Raw genomic sequence first — 18822 nt, 5'->3', positions numbered from 1 at the left:
TTCATATCGTTCGCCATCCAGCTCCGCCTCGGTACCAATACCATTTGGTCCCCCACGATACCTGCCAGGAACCATGTACTTAATTTTGGCGGTGTTAATGTTAAGTCCTAATCTCCCATTTAAAAGGCCTTAAGGCCTGTTCCATAGCTCTACGACTAATTCCAATGAGATCGACGTCATCCGCAAAACCAAGAAGCATGTCATATTTCGTAACGATAGTCCAATTCCTTTCCACGTTTGCTCTTCGTATTTGCTCTTTTAAGGCAATGTTGAATGGCAGGTTAAAAAGTTCTTCCTCTTGCTTCAGTCCATCCATAACACCACGACAGCGACTTAGGTATCACTGGCTATCATGACGCTTGATTTTGACCCATCCAGCACGAATCGGCGTAACTAGTTTCGTCGGAAAACCGTGTTCTTCCATTATCTCTCACAGCTCATTAGACTGTTTGACTGAATCGTACACCGCCTTAAAGTCCACAAACAGATGATGAGTCTGCAAGTTGTACACGCGGAACTTGTCTAGTAACCAGCGACCCTCACGAAAACCACCTTGGTACTCGCCAACGAAAAACTACTCTTCTTACTGTCTCAGTTTATAGAGCAGGATATGGAAAGCACCTTATAGGCAGAATTGAGGAATGTAATGCCTTGATAGTTTTTATACTCGAGTCAATGTCCTTTTTTTTTGAAAAGATGGCAATTGAGGCCCTAATGCTATTGCATGAGGTATTGCTCATTAGTCCGCTAAATACTTGGGTTTAGTAGTGTAATATGATGTTCGTATCAAGCGTGTTAGATTGCTAGATTCGAGAGGGTAAATAAAATTTGTTCGCTACGCAGTTCGTCGGCTGATCGAAGCGGAAATCGGATGACCAATCTCGATGGAAATAAATATCATATACTGACGAAAAAGGCGGCATTCATGCCAATGCTAAGTGTTGACACGAGGAATAGCTTTGACAACCTTGAGCGTCTTCACATCATGTTAGGAGCGGCTCACTACCGCGTCTGACCACTCAACTAACAGTGAGAGTTTTATTGTACTCCTATTGCGGTTTTCATGACCAACGTTGGTCACAAAAATTATCATAAGAGTGTAATAAAACCGAAATTGTTGCTTGAAAACTTATCTAAATCAACTTACTACGACCATTCAAGTAAATACGGATCGGATTATTTAGTAACGACTTAAACAGAATAAGAATGACGAATGGAAACTCGATACCGGAAACTGCAGATCGTTTAATTTCGTAGGTGGCTATAAATACTTATATTAGCTCAACTATTAGCTCTTGCTTCAACAAGAAAAAAGTACTCACCTTCAGTGGTTGAAAAATTCACGAAAAAGTGATCATTTGAATCGATGAACATCCCTCATGAACATACACTATTCGCCTGCCTCGCCGATAATGCACGCATCAGCTTTGAATTTTATCATGAACAGAACCTCCTTGTGAACATCAGAATTCGTTCAAAAATTGAATATTGAACATTGAGTGTGTTCGATTTAGCGGGTACAGGATGCCCGGGGACACCGGAAAGTATTCAAAATAATATTACCGTGAAAAGGGAATAGTTAAAAGTAGTGTTAGTGGCTTTACAGGCAAGAGAAGGTAGTGTTTCGCACTTTTTCGTTGCCCACGGTATTCGTATATTCAGCGATGCTATGAAGCGTGAATGTATGTGCCTCATTGTTATAGGCGAGTTGAACCACTCGCGTCGCTGTTTTTTCATGATATATCCGTTTGCCGATGCTCGGCGTATATATTCATTTTGCGAGTTTTCCAACCTCTGCTCACCTTCCAGCTGATAGTTTAAAAGTTTTCTGTTTTACATTTAGACTATAACAGATTAGCACAAAAATTACATACAACTTTATTTGTTGTACCTATATTCTGCAGTGAAAATTTGGAAATATTATGTTAATCAAACTTTATTCAATTATACATCTTAAATATGTTGAAGAGTAAAGAAATGACTTTCACATAATTATAATAAAAAAATCCGTTTCCAAAATATCAACACAAACAAATAGGGACATCAAAACCAAATACCACTCGCCAGTTAAATCCAGCTGTGATTCGGCCGGGAGATTGAAACGCCAAAATTATTCGCTACACTCGTTATGGAATGCCGCAAATTAATTTGGCGTCTGGTAAAAATATCGATATACTCCTTTGGCACATCTGGGCGCCGTCGTTGTTCCGTTCAAGCAAAAAAAAAAAAAGAAAAAAAGAAAATAAAACAATATTTTGATGGTTCTTTTGCGTTGCTAATAAATAAATGTACTGCTGCCGAACAATATTTTGCTTCTGTTGCTTCTGCTCCGGCCATGCGTCTTTGGCCCCGGTCGGTCGGCCGGCGGAAGCACGTTAATTGATAGATTAGTATGAGACGAAACACATTTGTCGCTGATGGTGGTTTCGACACTGAATAAGTCGGCCAAAAACCGAACCGGCGGTTGCTGCTGGTAACGTATTTAATTTATGCATAGGTCCTAAATCCGGTCGCGCCGGTGAGAAGCAATTACAGCATTTTCTCCACCAATCAACGTGCTGTAGCATTGAAGGAACAGCAGATTTTTACTGTCGAATGGCCGATAAATGCCGCCGCTGGTCAGATGTAATTTGAATATTCCCCGGTCCTGACCCCCTCGGTCGTTGTTATGAACGTATTCCTTCTGTTCTCGTGCTAAGGGCGAAACCGTCTTCGGCGGAGTCCAGATCCATCAAGGAATAAATTTAGTACTCTCGCCCGTATAGACGGCGAGTGAGCAAGACGAACTGACTTATGAAAATATTCATCAACTACATTTTTCAACTCTTCCCCTGTCCATTCGTCCACCCAGGTCCACCTTCTTCCGCACCCACCGTACCGAGTGTTGGCTACTGTTCGGTAGCTGATTTGCTCTGATGGGACACAGCTATATACGGCAAGACGACTCGGTTCGACCGCAGCGCGAAGAGAGGTGATGTCAAAATTGATTGTCAGATATGTGTTTTTCTTTTCGAGAATAAATATTCTGCGCTCGAGAAGTTAGCATAATAAAGACAAATATTAATAAAAATAGAAATTTTTCTTTCCTTACCCCGCACGCGTCCGTGCAGACCATGGCATGGCAGCAAGGAGTGCCAGTGGCAGAGAGTTTGAAGACGCATTTTTCAATTTCGGCATAACTACCGACCACCTCGTCTGGCCGGTGTAATCCGCCGGGCCCCAAACCCTTCCGTGTGCGTGGAATGTCGCTATGGAGGGAAAAGATTTGCTCGCTCTTCTCATAAAACGAGCCACTGTTTGCTTGTTTGTTAACTATTTTGAAACAACATCAATTCACCCCATTGTGTCCGCAGCAGAGGTGATAATTTCATTGATTTAAATTTTTAAATTTTTTTCCATTCTCTTTCAGGCACCCCGATCAACCGTCTCCCCATCATGGCCAAATCGGTGCTGGATCTGTACGAGCTGTACAACCTGGTAATAGCCCGCGGCGGACTGGTGGACGTGATCAACAAGAAACTGTGGCAGGAAATTATCAAAGGGCTGCATCTTCCGTCCAGCATCACAAGCGCCGCCTTTACGCTTCGGACACAGTAAGTAGAAAATAGCTCATTTACACCGTGCGTGACCATCGTTTTTTTTTTTAACTTTATTTTTTGTTCATCCTCTCCCCCCCCCGGTTGATCAGTTCTGTCTGCTGCTTCACCCTGGTGCGGGCGGGCGGGCGACGGACTGAACAAATGTCAATGCTGATTGACGCATGATGAGGATGACAATTTTTCGTTATCTATCCAGTCGGACAGTGTCCGTCGGTTGGTCGGTCGGTTAGTTTCGCAACCGAACTGCCATCATTATTTGTCATCGGTAGTTGAATGGGAAATTGTGAAGTAAAACAATTTTTCTCCTATCGTCGTATCGTGTACAGTTTTAGCTTACAAATTTGAATGAATGTGCTTCGAGAGTTGAAAATAACATTGTAACGTAAATGGTGACGGATGGTCTGTAGTGGATCATTTTTCTGATTTTTTAATAATACTTTTCCAACGTAGACGTACATAGATGTTAAAACTACTTCTCCAACAATTATTTGAAAAGAGAAAATTTTATTCTACTTTTAATCAGAATAAATATTCTACCACTAACTAAAAAATACCTTATTTTCTGTTCAGGGCGGTGCAAACCGGGTCACGGCCGCATCTTCTGTTTAAAATTTTGTCTTACCTAATGAATTCTGGTTGATAAGGATCAGATGATTTTAATCTGTACTTGAAGGACAATTTAGTGACCGTATGCTAGGTTCGTCTAGATCTAAAAACATAACGTCTTTATGTTGGAGTTCAGTTTGTGCGTTAAAAAATAATGAAAAGATGAGATGAAATAAGGAAAAAAGAATTGTGAGAATTATTTTTCACAATTTTAGTAAAACATGGCAGCATTAAGAGAAAATCGTGACAGAAATAGGAGTAAATTACGACAAATTTTTCACAAAACAATCATAAATATAAGAGGCTTAGGTCTGTCGCCAAAACGAGGGGCGCGATATGTATTTTCGTGGTAATAATCGCCCACATTAAGCAAAGACTCGAACCAATCATACCAGATTGCATTCAAGACCAATAAAAGTAACGTAGTTGCACCTCATAGCGTTAGCGTTACATAGCGTTAGCGTTACATAGCGTACCTCCAATTTGCACTCAATCAGACGCGAGGCGACGCGCGCGGATTACAGCTAGTAACCTACACAAAATTAAAACGCGGATGTGCTCAATTAGTCTATTTTCAACGTAGTGTTGAAATCCACAGTTTTTTTTCCACAAAGTTTATTTACGCGGAACGTATCCTTCGCGCAAAAAGCGACTCGAGTGTATGTATGTATGGGGCTAGCCACCATAACTCAAGGGTTTCCCATTGTATGCAAGTAGAATTACTGCAGAATCGTATTTATCTACCCAGTAACTTTCATGTCAATGAACCAAAAGGCGTTGAGCAAAAGGGGTTGGGTGGATCTATGAGCAATGTCGCTTACATGATTCCACGGGAATATAACACACTCCTTCCAGTATATACATATATGATGAAATGAAGTATATATGGGCAAAAATAGAACAATCTCACCAGCAGTCCTTCGAATGGAATAGAGTTGCATCATCTGAGTTTCCATAAGTGCTTCCATTATTTATTTAATTTTTCTTCTGATATCCATGAGTACTATTTAAACTTTTTTTCGACCAGAGTTTTTACTGTACAGTGGAGGTGCTTCATGAGCTAAAACGAAACAAATATTAAAAATAACTTATATTAAGCTTATCTTAGCCGTCACCCAAACCCGCAGTTTTGAGATCAGGCAGCCGGGAACCACCCAGCATCGCACCTCCTAGCTTAGCTGCTCAATAGAGCATTAGCGGTTAAGGTCACGTGGAGGCGCTAGGTAGGGGGGAAACCGTTAAGCTATTAGTGTTCAAAATCTTTCATTTTTTCGTGACGGTCGCATGTTTTGATTTTTGGCAACTGCAATCTGGTAATTAATTTTATCGAAAGCTGCCGAAAAATCGCTGTAGACTGCATTAACCTGAAGATGTTTCTGCAACGAGTGGGCTTTAAAAGATTTGTATGACACCAAGATGATCAGGTTGATCGCTTGGGCACGAAGCCGTGCTGAGTAGCATAATCGCTGAATATTTATCACCAAGGTGAGTTAAAATAGGTGATCTAGTTTTCACAGTTTGTAGAACAGAAGTGCGCGGAACGATTGGTTAGTAACCATCGACGTTGTTTATACATTCAACAGTTTCCGCTTTGAAAATTTCGGTGATCGTCAAGGGTAACCCAGCGGGGATGAAAAACAAATTTCAACATTAGAAAACCTCTCTTGACTAACCTTGATTTATCACTTTAATCATAACTGCCACACAGAAAAAACTCATAAATATTTGAAAGTTTGTTAACCTTTCTACTGTTGAAAAATCATTTTTTCAAGCATTGAGCAATATAACAACGGAAATAAACAGTTAAAGTCAAAACTGACCAATAGTTGTGTGCGTTTTTGTTGTGGATTTTGACGTAGGACTACGTCTTACGGCAAGGTTTGGGATAGAGCGTCATTCCAAAAAGTCAAAAAATGCGAGCGTCACGCAAAAATGAAAGATTTTAAGCTATACCTTAGCGGTTTCCAGATTCATTTTAAATATTTTTGTGCCAATCGATCGGAAAATCTTCTACGCATCAACCCTAATAAAGAAACCTATTGATTTCAAAGTACGCACTATTGAAAAGTTGAAAATAATGAAGCATTGCCCGATTGGAAATCCTCGCTTCGTGATTGGTTATAAAAGACGCCTTCATAGTTTTACCGACTTTTTAGGAAAAAAAGTGACAAAATCTCCCCTTCCTTACAGGTCGAAGATTTTTTGCGACGATTGAACCTAGACCAATTTGATATCTGTGCTTGGAAAGTACGCCAGAAAGATTGACAAAATCTGCTCGTCCCAACAAAATTCCTAATGAACGCGATTAAACCTAGTCCAACTTGATACTCTGTGCTTGGGAAGTACGCCAGAGTGCAAAACCACTCCTCTTCTTTAACCGATGTTATCGTGCTCGTTTGAACATTTAACCTAGTCCAATTTGATGTCCTGAAAGTAAACAATTTTGGTAAAGTATAAAGTATATTTTCAACCGTGTTTAAACGTGAAACGTGAAAAGTGAGCGGTCATTCTTTCCTTTTGCCAGACTGTATCCATATACGTACTGCAAGAATTGGTTCGGAACAGTTGTCTTATACGGAAACAGGGCTGAACACTGAAGAGTTATTATTGAATGTGGCGTAATACAACAAACACTCAAAACGAGGAAAACCAGCGACTCTTTTGTCCGAGAATAGTTTTGAACGTTTCATTTGCTGCTTTGCGTCAGTTAATTGCCTGTAAATTTTTACATAGTTTTAATAGTCAAGCACTACATCTACATTAAGATGAATTTCTTTCCAAAATGATGGACAAGACAAGGCAGAAGGGATCCGTAGTGATGTCAATGTTTATTTGACCGTCAACTCAGTATAAGGCAGTCTGGTACAAAACATTTTGCAAACAACTTTAACTTACTCGTGTATAGCAGCTTACAATCGTAAAAATGAGTAAAACCATACCATTGGAATTGGAGTAAGATTTGAGGCGCTATTAACATTTATTTAAAAATAATTGAATTTTCTCAACCTGCAGCTAGTCTCAACAAATGCTGCATGTAGCACGTATATATGAAGAATCTTATTATTACATGCATGGATAAATGCTACTATCGCTACAAAGAGACTTTCCTAGTCCTGCGTCACTTATGCGGTCGTGTCTTGTACAGAACCCCTCCGATTTCATTTTTTACGCTTCAATTCCAGCTTGTTTCGGTTGTCAGAATAACCGAAAAGGATAAGCTCTATACCTACATTTTGGTTGGACTGATTTGATTGAAATTTTGACAATAAATCGAACTTTTAATCACATCTAGTTATAGTAAAGATTTAAAGTGAACTGGGTCTGTTGAGGAAATATTTGAATTGAACACCTCTTTCTCATCAAAAGGAGTGGAATGAAAAAATCAACGTTTAAAAAACGTTTTAGAATAACAAGTATCATAGCTTGTTTTCTGAAGCTTAATTAACCATTCAAAAACTTGTTCTCCACATTGCGTATATCAATCAACATTCGATTTGATTGCTAAACATTTCAAACAGCAATAGAGAAAAGAATCCCATACGGAATAATCTCGAAGAACCGGACAAATTTAAATTTCACGACATACAGATGACATCATCGCTAATAAATGTCACTCGCAAATCAAATCGCAAAAAAAAGTTAGGCGTTCAATTCGACGCCTGTTACGTTAGAGATACGTAGTACGGTCATAAATGGTCAAATAAAAGGTGTCTATCTCATTGTTTCCTAATCCTAATGAATCAACGGAACGTCGGTCGGTTGGTTGGTCCATTCAAATGGGGTTAGAGAGCTCGATGAGGGGGGAAAATAATATACACGATCAAACAATCACTTAATTGTTCAAACAGCCAAGTGTGTGATATCGTGTAGTAAATTGATTGTTTTCATACATTTTTGAAGGCTTTTTTTTCGCTCGCTGCATGCCATACTGGTGCGGCTGATGTGTGTTTCAGTGCTTGACTTGCCGGGCAATGATGACGCCTCGGACCTAATATAAATAATTCGTTTGCTATCAATTTTACCTGGCCGTTGTTGTATGATGCCCGAGCTGCGGGAGGGGGGAGGGGTGGAAATGACGGAAAGTGTTAACGAACGAGACGAACGATCTGCGTATGAAAATATTTGAAATTTGAATAAGCATGTGTGTACAGTCATCGGAATTGATGTTTTGTGTTGGTAATTAGTGCTGGCCACACTCTCGCGGGAAAGTTATGGCATACGGCGTGGAATCGGTTGCATTCCGACCATACACTAGTACGTGGGAATGGCGTTGGGACCGAGTTTTTCGACTAGCGATGACCAGACCAGAGAGTGAGGAGAAACTCTGATATTAATGGTCGGCAAATAAACCCGGTTGGACAATGTTGCATTTAATTTCAAAATATGCAAATAAATAGTCTGGCTGATTGCGTCTGTACTCACGTCGCGAGTGGCACAATCAACACGGATCCATTTCTGCCCATTCGTAGTCAGATGGCAGCAGCGCCATTTTTCATTCGAAAAGCTTGCCGCTTATAGCGATGAAGTAGCACAGTTCTCAATTTTACACCAGGGATGAACACAGCATTTTTTATTCATTCGATAGCCATGCTGGAATGCGTCGTCCCCGTGGAACCGTGGAACGACACTGCGCACTGGTGCTTCTGCGACTCGCGAATGACGCCATCTTCCATGCGTGCTATGAAACAACGGTCAAAACAAAATAAGTCAATTAATTCATCAAGATGTCGTCGTCATTCGTCAGAGATCTTGATAAGTGTCTGCAAAGAAGGAGGAACCCAGACCCGATCGGGACTAGGCGGGAGAAGCAGGAAACACTGATTCGCTTCACTTCACTCCCCACTCCCGAGCTGCGCTGGGCAGGTCTGGGAGTGATTGGAGACGCGATTCGAAACGGCAAGGTGAAGCGGTTCGTTGGTAGTGGATGATTTTCCACGTGGTTGAAGACACGATACGCAAACATTCGCAAAACGCTGACGCTGCGGAAGGCCGAGTGGAGTCCCCGCCGACGAACGGCGACGTCGAGGACGATGGGCATAAATTATGATGAACCCTTCGAGCATTGATGGCAGCGCGAGCGCGCGGCTACACACGTGAGGAGAGCAAAAATAATGGCTATAAAACCGATTTCAATTCCATCATTTTTCCATCATCTTTACATGATCGTATTTTTTTCCCTTCCTTGTTCCGAGACGAAACGGGGTATATTCGCAGCATCGCGCAAAATGCGCGCGGTCCTCGCGAAAGTCCACGTCCGCAGCGCGTCAAGAGCGAGCCGCTGAGACAGACGGGGATGGACGCTCGAAATGATTTATTGTCTTTGTACCGTTCTCGTTTTATATTTTTATATTATTCCATTTGCTTTTTTAATGATTATTCCATCAATTTTATCAGGCAGATGAATTTCATTTAATTTGCAATATTAATGATCCGAGCGGGGCATGCACATCATCTTCGCACTTCGGTGGAATCTTTGTTCCATGGTCCCGTCGCGACGCGTTACGGATTTTTAAAGCTGGAAAAGTTTTTCATGTTTGGTAGTTTCATTTATAGGTTTGAAGATAACGCACTTAAATGGAACACTGTTTTATTGGATTAGGGAGTGGCTTCTTTTCTAATTCCAATATATTCGGCAAAAACCTTCGCGAAGGCCAGAATCAGATTAGATGTTAAGAAAAAAGAATTTGGCACGACTTTAATTGCTCAAAAAACATTTTTATATTTAGTTTTCTGAAAACGGTTTTATTCAATGATACAAGTTGAAATGAATTGCATATAAAAAAAATTCTTGTATTGTGCGCTCAGCTCAAATCTAATTAATTTCAATCGAAATAATTTTAAAAATTTGCTCAGTTCTTTGTTATCTATTCAGGTTTCATCTCGTTAAGTGAAAAATGCCATGTGTTGGTAGCCGGCATTTATAAAATATCTAATTCAACTTTGAAATAAATTTCCGGTATATTTTTAGTTTGTATTTGAGAGGCTTTCAGCCTGCGGCTGGTTCGCCTCTTATTTCCGATTTTATTTTTCAAAATTTATTTATTTTATTTTTCAAAACTAGTAATTTCAGTAATTCAGTAATTTTATGTCATTGAAAACTTCCAGTTTATTTTTTTTCTGAAAATAAATCTCATTTGCAACAAACAAGGTCTGATGTAGAAGGTGCTTTTTTATAGAGACATAGAATTTTAAATTTAAATAAAACACAGAAAAATTGTACACTAATTGCCATTCATAAATTAGGCATCATTCGCCATTTCTTTGACATTTTTGATGGCTATCATATGACTCAAGAACTTTTCGAGTTATAAAGGTCGTATAACACTGATAATATTGTGGTGAATATTGTCTTCCAATGCTTCAATCGTCCTCAACTTATCGGTTTACACCAAAGACTTCACATAGCTACCCAAAAAAAATGGTTCCAATGGAGTTGAATCGCATGATTTTGGATTTGCTTCCAATGGGTCCGTTACACGAAATTATTGCTGTATGCTTTGTTTGCTGTATGTTTTTTTTAATTAATCAATTTTGGCATGTTGCACCACCTTGCTGAAACCACAGACAGCTCCTTCACATTAAGGGTATGTGGATTGTGGTACAAAAAGTCGGTGATCATGATCCTGTAGTGGTCACAATTGACCGGTACGTTCTGATCGGCATCATTGATTAATCAATGATTCAGTGATTCAGCGCGGTAAACAGTAGAAAAGTGAGTTCACTCTATTGCATGAAATTTCGCTTTCATTCGTGATACTAACCGGAATACGAGCAACCTTAGAGAAGATATGGTAACTAATCTCGGTGGACACTAAGCTTGTATACGAACAGAGAAGGAGGCACTCTTGCGAATGCAGAGAGTCAGCACGAGAAGTAGCTTTGCTAGCCATGAGCGTCTATCCCCATGTCAGGACCGGCTATTGACGGTTCTACATTTCTTAGCATAGTGAGCTTCTGCACTTCAAGTTAGGATCGGTTCACTACAGCGTCTGATCCGGAGCGGGCGACATTTGTGGTGTTTCAACACTAAACCTAAGATGGAATCCCCAGCACGAGACTCGATAGCGGGGCTTTAGTGAGGCAACCTACCTAAGCAATGATTACTACGAAACCATCAAGCAAGCATGGATCTGAATACACTAGCCCCGTAATTGTACTGTTCTCTAACAGCCGGCTGCGAAGTCAAGTCATTGAAAGACGGTTAAGTCCAAGGTTTTGCTCTGCTACGCGATCGACCTCGAAGTAACTACAAAAGACAACAGCGTACCGGCTCCTGATCTCGAAGAGATCCGACGATTTGTCTGCTGAAGAATAATAGAGCCGCCGGAAAGGACCGACTCCCAGCAGAACTCTACAAAAATAGCCAGGAACCGCTAGCAACAGCACTTTACTGGCTGATTTCAAGGATTTGGAAAGAAGAGAAACTACCGGAGGAATGGATGGAAGGCGTAGTCTGTCCCATCTACAAAAAGGGCGACCGGCTAGACTGCTGTAACTACCGCGGCATAACGCTGGCCACCGCCACCTACAAGGTGCTCTCCCAGATTTTGTTGCGTCGTCTATCCCCAATAGCAAGAGAATTCGTAGGGCAGTATCAGGCGGGCTTTATGAGGGCCCGTGCTACTACGGATCAAATTTTTGCTCTCCAACAAATCCATCAGAAATGTCGAGAGTACAACATGCCCACGCATAATATTTTCGTGGATTTCAGAGCAGCATACGATACCGTTGAACGCGAACAGCTATGGCAGATAATACACGAGTACGGTTTTCCGGACAAACTGACGCGGCTGATCAAAGCTACTCTGGAACGAGTGATGTGCTACGTGCGCGTTTCGGGGACATTCTCAAGTCCTTTCGAATCGCGCAGAGGGTTACGGCAAGGGACTGTCCTGTATGTTATTCAATATCGCTATTGAAGGTGTGATCCGGCGAGCGGGCATCGATACGAGAGGAAGGATCTTCAGCAAGAGTAGCCAACTTCTAGCCTTTGCAGAAGACCTCGACATCATTACTAGAAACCGTGGGACGGCGGAGGCAATCTACGCCAGACTTAAAACAGAGGCTAGGAGGATAGGGCTACAAATTAATGCGTCGAAAACCAAATATATGGTAGGAAGAGGCTCCCGAGAAAGTAACGTTAGCCTCCCACGGACAGTGACTATTAACGGCGATGAACTGGAAGTGGTTGATGAGTTCGAATCTTTGGGATCTCTAGTCACCACTGACAATAATACGAGTAAGGAGATCCAACGACGCATTCAAGCTGGAAATCGAGCCTACTTTTCCTTTCGCAAGACGTTTCGATCAAGGAGCATACGCCGTCGCACAAAGCTGACGATGTACAAAACGCTAATCAGACCGGTAGTCCTCTAGGGACTTGAGACAGTAACTTTACTTACGGAAGACATACGTGCGCTTGCCGTTTTTGAACGAAAGGTGTTGCGGACTATTTTTAGCGGAGTACAAACGTAAAGCGGAGAGTGGCGGAGACGTATGAATCACGAGCTACAGGCACTGCTTGGAGAGATTCCCATCGTACACCTGGAAAGTTGGGAGACTACGGTGGGCCGTCCACGTCGCAAGGATGCCGGACGACTGTGTAGTGAAATCCGTTCTCTTCAAGAACCCCGCCGGCACCAGGAATAGAGGGGCTCAACGTGCTATGGAGAGGAATTCTTGATACGGCAAAAGCCACCCCGGCTCTCGGCTGAATAAGTAAGTAAGTAAGGATGAAGGAGAAGCTGTCGGTAGAAGGGATGGAAGGGAGTTTGTACCATCTACAAAAAGACTGATCGGCTTGGCGGCTACAACTATCGCGACATAACGCTGGTAAACTTCGCCTACAAGGTACTCTGCCAAGTTCTGTTACACCGGTTGTCACCGGTCATCAAGCGGACTTCATGGAACTTCCCCACTGCGGACCAAACCATTAGCCATCCGACCAGTCTTGCAGAAATGTCGCGGGTACAACGTGCCCACACATCACATCTTTATTAACTTTAAAGCAGCGTATGATACAGTCGATCGAGACCAGCTGCGGTAGATAATGCACGAACACGGTTTCCCGAACAAACTGACCACAGCTACATTGGACCGAGTGAAGTGTTTCGTTCAGCAATATAGTAGATTTTAACGCTTTTGGTTTAAAGGATACTGCCCAGAGCGTCACATGCGATTTTTCCATATACCCGGACTAATCAAAAAGGTTTTTAGCTGCCTTTGCCGACAACGGTTCAAGCGCCACTTTCGTATCCGAAAGACCGTTGCGGATGATGGATACCCAAGCAACACAGCTTGTACTATAGTATAGTATAACATTACATACATCAGAACTTCTCTATTACCAGAAAAGCGCAAAAATTTGAAGTATAATGAAACAACAATTGAAAGAAGTGTATAAGGTTATTTCATACCATTTTAAAACGTTATTATAGCATAAGCTACAACTTGTTCTTCCAGTAGTTTAAATTTAGTAATGGAGACATAATAAAAACTTCGTGTTGACATGTTGACAAAAACAAACATTATTCATTTGATATGAGCTGTCATATAAATTCATGTTAGCACAAAACATCTCAAAACCTTAATAATAACGACACATGTTTTCAAAGTACGTTTATAGTACTCTTAAACGACTACTTTCCATGAAGATTATTTTCTAACTTGTTTTGTGTGTTACTTGGGTAGGGATGCCCAACCGATGACCCTTATCTCGGGGTGAGTATTTCAAACCTCAAAAACTTTCTACGAAGCTGATCGACAACTAAGTTTCAGACTCAACAAATTTGACCCATACTTTAACTAACACGACGAACAATCATACGCATTAAAAACTTCGCATTTGTAAAAAATTCTGATCGACGGTACATCATTTATTCATTGCCCTTAGATTTCGTAGGCGCAAAGTTAAATCTAGTTAGCAAAGATTTACAAATGTTTTCGCCCTTGGCGACAAACCATGATTCGTTTCTTAGCTTCTAGTGCACTTCTTATCGTCTACATTTTAACAATTATAGTTCCGTTTTAACCCAACATGGGTAATCTGCACCACGGTGAGTGTCTCGGCTGCTGTTGGTTATCACCAACGATGTCCACACAGTCCGGTGCTCTACCGGGTCGCGTTCCTTGCCACCGCAACAGGGGAAAGCTTTACGGCGAAGCGGCTGGTTTTTCTCGAACGGGTGGGAAAGTTCAGCAGCGTAGTGTAAGCTGCTTCACGGATGAATCGTTATTCACTGGTCCCAATCCGATCCGAAATTAGCAATTCCGAACTCGTAGCTCCAGATTCGCACCCACGTTTATGGGTTCCTATAAACGTGGTAATTACAATGGCGGTCTAAAACCTACCAAATTGAAGGTCAGTCTTACCTTCAGTTTTTAACTAACTAGCGCACATTTAGCTTTTGCTAAGTAATCGATAGTCGCGGTATTTTACTCGCACTCACGACTTTTCTATGCTTTTCACCACTGTTAAATCGACTTAACTTTAATGTTAAAAAAATCCGCGATCACGCGACTGAACTTTTCTGGACCAGCACTTGAACAAAAGTGAAACTGCGTCTAATTGTTCGTAATTCCCAAACCTATCTTTTCTTTTGGGTGGTCTTGAGTGCACCAATTGTCGAGTTTTAAATTATTCGATAACGTTAAATCAAACAAGAAATCGGATGTGAAATAGCACTTGCAATTGAACAAAAAATTAAACTTGAAATTGGAATTTAAATTATACTTGAAATGTTATTTGATGTTGGAAATGAAATTGAACTTAAAGTTGATGTATTTTTACGCAGTAAGATTATTTATCGGAAAAATGCCGGGCTATTAAATTTATTATTAAAATCTCTGATTTACACCTCGATGAATTATTTTTTATTTAGGATTTATTTTATAGAAAAGGTGGCGCACGTGCACCAGCCTGGCTACGCTAGTGAAACTATATCTTTCATTCTTAGCTGTGAAGCAATTCTTAAGTCAAATTCTAAATATTTTCAAATTTTCGATCGGATCATTCACTATCCGCTCGCTATTTTATTTTCAATATTTCGTATATTAAGGAATAACGGTAGGTACATTTTTGCTTTGATCAGGGCACTAAACTGTCACCAAATCTTTTGAACAAAAGCTAACTCGAAATCGGTTTAAATCATCAGTTAAAACCATTGAATGAACCGCTGTACCTTCCTACAAGCAAGTGAAGATGAATACATGTACAGCTTGACAGACGATGATGTTCACGCTGTTGCGTTCTTTCATTGTTTTGTTTGTACCGTTAGTTTTCTGTGTAAAAAGTGATGTAAATAATCACATTGCGTGCACATTTATTGAATCAAATTAGAGTTTGTAGTGAAAGCTAATTGATCAGTTATCTAAAAGAATAGAGCATTCTACTCTACGGTGACAGGAGAGACGGTAATTTGTTGATATTGATATTGCACTTTACTGTGCTGGTTGCTGGTACCTATTTGACATAACGCAAGGTGCAATGTTGTCAGTTCGTAAAATGGTCCATTCTAAATTTTCAAAATATTTACCAGTTAGTTGCATCTCAAAACCATGGAATTTTTCGGGTAAGTAAACTTCATTTAATGGAAATTTTTTCAAGTTTAATTTTTACGTTGATTGTGCGTAAATATAAATAAATAGTTTCTAGTACTTTCTAGGCTTCATTGGATTACGCACTTTTCGTCGTACATAACACTTGCTAGTAAATTAGATATGCAGTACCGGTTGAAAGTTTCCATTCATGGCTTCCAAGAAATATTATTTACGGAAAAGCATATCGATCAAATTACAAAATCAAATTTGAACACAAGAAAAAAGTCAAAACCGTCACAATGTGAGCTCACCGAATACTGGATGTGACAAATTATCCATAATTATCACTTTATTACAAGCTATGATTATCTCTTTAAGGCCTAAGGACAGGATATCATTTCGTTTTCAATGAAGAGATCGTTTCAAACTTTGGTCCGAGGTACCTCGAGAGTCAATGCAGGAAAGGGTTAAACAAAACGTTTCTCCTGCGTTCGCGACAATGACACCGAAAATGATGGTGATGATCCAAGGGAAAAAAGTGGCGGTACCGCAATATTAATTTTGTTATTTAAATTTTTACGTCAACAATGTCGAATGCCAGATGCTTTCTGCAGAGACAGTGAGAGAGAGGGAATGGCGGAAGATGGCGAACACGTGAAAAGTCGTCGTCGTCGTCTGTTTCCCGCACGGATAAAAGTAGAACACCTGCGGCCACACCGCGATCTGCTGGCTGGCTTGGCTGGCTGCTGCAAACTGTCAATCATTTCGGGTGGCATTGTTTTGACTTGACTTTAGTTTTTGTTGTTGTTTCTGTGCGTGTAATTTTTTTTTCTCCAGTTCGCTTTGATCAATTATCATCACGCATTCCCCGGCCAGGTGTGAGTTGCGGCATCCGACAGGCATCCAGGCATGTATCGATTGCCGGTGGGCGTTTGTCGTCGGAACGGGCCAAAGCAACGGTCCGCTAAGGTTTCAATTACCAGCTCGTCGTGTAGGTTGAATAAAAGCTTGGGCCGGGACGATTCTGAATTGAAACTAATACTATCTTCAGAAATTCAGTTAAAGGTTTTCACACATTTTTTCTCTATTTATAATATCACAAAAAGTTTTTGTGCGTACAAATACTGCAGTACAATTCCACAGTGGAATTACTCGTTATAAAAACAATTCGTTTTTATACCATTAATCATTCCACATTCGTGGTGCTCGTTAATCGTTTAAAACGACGATCAACTCCGTACGAGAATATGCAGTAAATTAAAATTTAATTGAGCTGCTGATACATGTATGCACCTATGAGGGTATAAAAGTGAATAAGATACAATTGTGATTAAGATGCGTAACGACTCCGAGTCGGCAAACATATCATAAACGGTGCCGATTAAGTGTTCTGCACATACTATTCGTGGCTTGGAAACACATTCGGATTGCAATTTAGTGTACACATTTTGTTCTGCTGTATAAGCTTGTATAAGTTCACGAATTAATTACGATGAATGCTACTACTCCAACCCTCTGCCATAAATGTTATGATGGTTTTATTCATGTTCGGTGATAAACAGCATGAAACTTGATGAGTTTTTAATGCGAAAATGTTAATTATATCGAATTGCAGCAAACACAAAAATTGATTTGCAACTCATGATTAGCTGGTCGTAATGCTACCATTAGTGTGTCATGTTTAATTTATTCTAGCCTGATTAGGCTTTACAGTTTCGAGGTTGAAGTAAATCACCGCTTAATTCAGGGTTTCTGACAGGCAGTTCAGAAAACTAGTTCAAATTGCAGCTATGTTTGGGTTCGTTTTGATTTGCATCGGTCGATTAAGTTTAATGCCCATATCCTAACGTCTACCGATGCGTCGGCTTCGTTCATCACTCTGATTTCTAAGCAGTGAACAAGAACTGATTCGTTTATAGGTGTAAATAAAATATTTGTTATTGCTTTTTCGATCGTTGTGCACAATAAATCTGCGGTTGGTATTGTAAGATCGCAGAAGGACTAGCCTATGGAGGCTTATCGGATTAACTTCGATATTGAGATTAACTCCTCTTTCTAACAGTTGTTTGAAATTGACGTTCATTCCGAATGGGTTATTTATGTTTTACTTTCTTCAAAGAGGTATTAATAAAAGACCAATGATTAAGTAGCTATTAAATAAGTAATTTTAGCATTACTTGTGAAGTATAACTTTCGACCTATTTAACACTGGTTGTTTGCAGATTGCAGTTATGAGTAACTAAAGCTTGTATTTGAATCATGGCTAATCTGGCACGGTCATCGAAATAAAAATGTATCGGAAACAGTATAGAATTCTTCGAAAGACTGCCTCTGGTGGTGTAATTGGATAACGCACTCGACCGGAAAATGAGTATTGTGGGTTCGTGTCCCACCTTCGCTGACAGTTTTAGCCCAATTTCAAAATTTTTAAGTTCTTTCAATTTCACTCTTTCCAAAGAAAAAGTGGCATGATGTGACCGCGTATCGTTAAATGAAAACAATATATTTTTAAAATCGAAGTGATTTCTGGACAAATTTCAAATGGCTTTCGAAATACTTTCAGGCGACCTTTTAGACAACAATCAGAAGACTTTAAATTGACTGGGACAATTTGAGGGATCAATCCCGGTGTAGTGGTTAGCATTCACGCGTCTTACGTCGGTCGAGGACCCAGGTTCCAATCCCAACCTAAGCTATTAAAGTGACTATAATAATAAAAGGACTTACTAACGAGTTTCAGAAGATCCTAAATTTTTTATTAGCTTTTTGACGACTTCTAAACGAGTTTTAGACGACCTTCAGCTTTAATACTTTCAAGCGACTTTTAAATGATCTGCAGATGACCTTCAAAGGATTTTCAGATTACTCTCAGATGACTTCTGAATAAATGCGGTCCAAACGACTTTGAGACTACGTTTAGGCGACTTACAAACGGCATTCAGTTGCCTTTCAACTTTCTTATTGATTCGGAAGAGCTTTTAAGCGATTTCAGGCGACCTTTAAACAATTTTCATATTACTTTCAGATGACTTTTAGACGACGATTTCTGGATTAGCAAGAAGAATACAGCATTTACATT

At 40.3% G+C, this 18822-nt stretch overlaps 1 protein-coding gene across 4 annotated transcripts in view; it reads left to right on the top strand.

The window, feature by feature from the left end:
• LOC128738663 (protein dead ringer-like) overlaps window positions 1-18822 on the top strand; it is a 246917-nt gene that overhangs the window by 209362 nt on the left and 18733 nt on the right. For all 4 annotated transcript variants that reach the window (XM_053833976.1, XM_053833975.1, XM_053833974.1 and 1 more), the window contains exon 6: window positions 3410-3593. In XM_053833976.1, the coding sequence (XP_053689951.1) occupies window positions 3410-3593 (184 nt within the window). The remainder of the gene's footprint in view (window positions 1-3409; window positions 3594-18822) is intronic.

Source organism: Sabethes cyaneus, chromosome 2 (assembly GCF_943734655.1).
Source record: "Sabethes cyaneus chromosome 2, idSabCyanKW18_F2, whole genome shotgun sequence".
NCBI lineage: Eukaryota > Metazoa > Arthropoda > Insecta > Diptera > Culicidae > Sabethes > Sabethes cyaneus.
Note: the sequence above shows the minus strand (reverse complement) of the source record. Positions and strands in the feature narration are given on the sequence as shown.